At 61.8% G+C, this 1527-nt stretch overlaps 1 protein-coding gene across 1 annotated transcript in view; it reads left to right on the top strand.

Annotated features, from left to right (window-relative positions):
• The window catches only part of PATL1 (protein associated with topoisomerase II homolog 1 (yeast)), a gene marked incomplete at its 5' end in the record, with an annotated part of 5089 nt that extends 3828 nt beyond the window's left edge, over positions 1–1261 (top strand). The window contains 2 exon segments of the mRNA XM_010077597.1: positions 278–433; positions 1166–1261. Of these exon segments, the coding sequence (XP_010075899.1) occupies positions 278–433; positions 1166–1261 (252 nt within the window).
• Positions 1262–1527: the final 266 nt, after the last annotated feature.

Here is a 1527-nt window from a genome sequence, read left to right as displayed (position 1 = left end):
CAGCTTGTCCTTCGTAATCTTTATCTATAGAACAAAAATACCGGCATCTGTGAAATAAATTCCAGCTTGTTTTGAGAAAGGGGACGGTGTGAGAAGGGAAGAGACTTGCTGAATTCAAGGCAGGGGTGTGGGGGGATGCTGTTAGCAATCCCACCCCGAGCAGCGTGTGAGGGGGGGCCAAAGCAGCAGTGCCGCCGGGGCTGTGTCTCGTCAGGCTCCGTGAGGCCGTGGGGAAGCGCGTCTCCCTGCTCTCACGGCTCCGCTCCTCTCTCCGCAGGTGCTGCCCTGCCTGTTGAGGCCCTTCTCCCACGTTCTCTACCACCTGCCCTTGGGGACGGTCACCAGCCTTGTGCAGCAGCTAACGAACCTACCTCAGAGCGCGACCGCGCCGGCGCCCACCAACCTGCACCTCGCTGCTGTGCTCCAAAACAAGGTGCTGCTCCCCTCGCCCTCGCTCTGCGCCCCGGGGGAGCCAGCACGGGGGGGACAGATAGGGCTATTTCGTCCCTCCTGCCCTGGCAGGTCCTGATGTCACCCCAAATTGGCAAACCGCGTCCCCCAGCAGCCTCTCGGTGCTGGATGGCAGAGCTGGATGCCGCCGTGGTGCAGGAGCAGCACAGGAGCTGCGCACTGCCAGCTCCTGGCGCTTTCCCCTTCCCTTGCTCATTAACGAGGGTGTCTGGCAGATTAATTAGCCGTCTGAGCTGGCCTGGGACTCCGCTGCAGTCTGGCAGCCGGGTCACTTGTCTGTCCTGCTGGGCTGCAGGCTCCTGCCCTGAAACCCAGGGCTGTGAGTTGGTGATGTCCCTCCGAGCTGGGCACAGAGCATCTGTCCCTCACACATGTCTGCCGTGACTCAGGCCCACGAACACCCCCCTCCTTATCCTCCTCAGAGGGCTGCGAAGGCAGCTGGGGACCCTCCTGCTTGTGCCACTGTCCCCAGGAGGATGGGGAGGCGGAGGTGATTCTCAGACTCAGACGAAAAATATTCAGAGGGGAGGAGCGGTGGGAGAAAAGCTCACCCTGCCCTGCGCATCCCCTGCTGCAGGGATTTCCTCGCGAGGCAGGACAGCCCTCGGGGTGCCAGCGGTGGCATGTGACAGCGATGGGAGGTGACAGCACCAGTGGGACATCTCCCCCCTGACAGCCTCCTCTCTCCCTGCAGTTCGGCCTGTCCCTGCTCTACTTGGTCTTGAGCCGCGGGGAGGAACTGCAGAGCTCGGATGCAAACACGGAGCTGATGCAGGACAACCAGTGGTGAGTGTCCCGTCCCTGCTGCGCCTCGGGCTGGGGGGGGACAGTAGTGATGCCACCAGGACACCATGCCAGGCAGGGTATGGACTTGGGGGTGGAGTTGCTCAAGGAGGTTTAATTGCAGTCTGAAGTTTAATTAACAGTGCTGAAGGCAAGAGAGAAAGGCAGGCCTGGGGCAGAGGTGCCGGGAGCGGTCCCTCGGGGTGCAGGGAAGCTGTCACCTCAGCTGTCACCTCAGCTGAGCGGCCGTAGCGCTTTTAGCCTGAGCAGATC

Source organism: Pterocles gutturalis, unplaced genomic scaffold (assembly GCF_000699245.1).
Source record: "Pterocles gutturalis isolate BGI_N339 unplaced genomic scaffold, ASM69924v1 scaffold3948, whole genome shotgun sequence".
In the NCBI taxonomy this organism is placed as follows: Eukaryota; Metazoa; Chordata; class Aves; order Pterocliformes; family Pteroclidae; genus Pterocles; species Pterocles gutturalis.
Note: the sequence above shows the minus strand (reverse complement) of the source record. Positions and strands in the feature narration are given on the sequence as shown.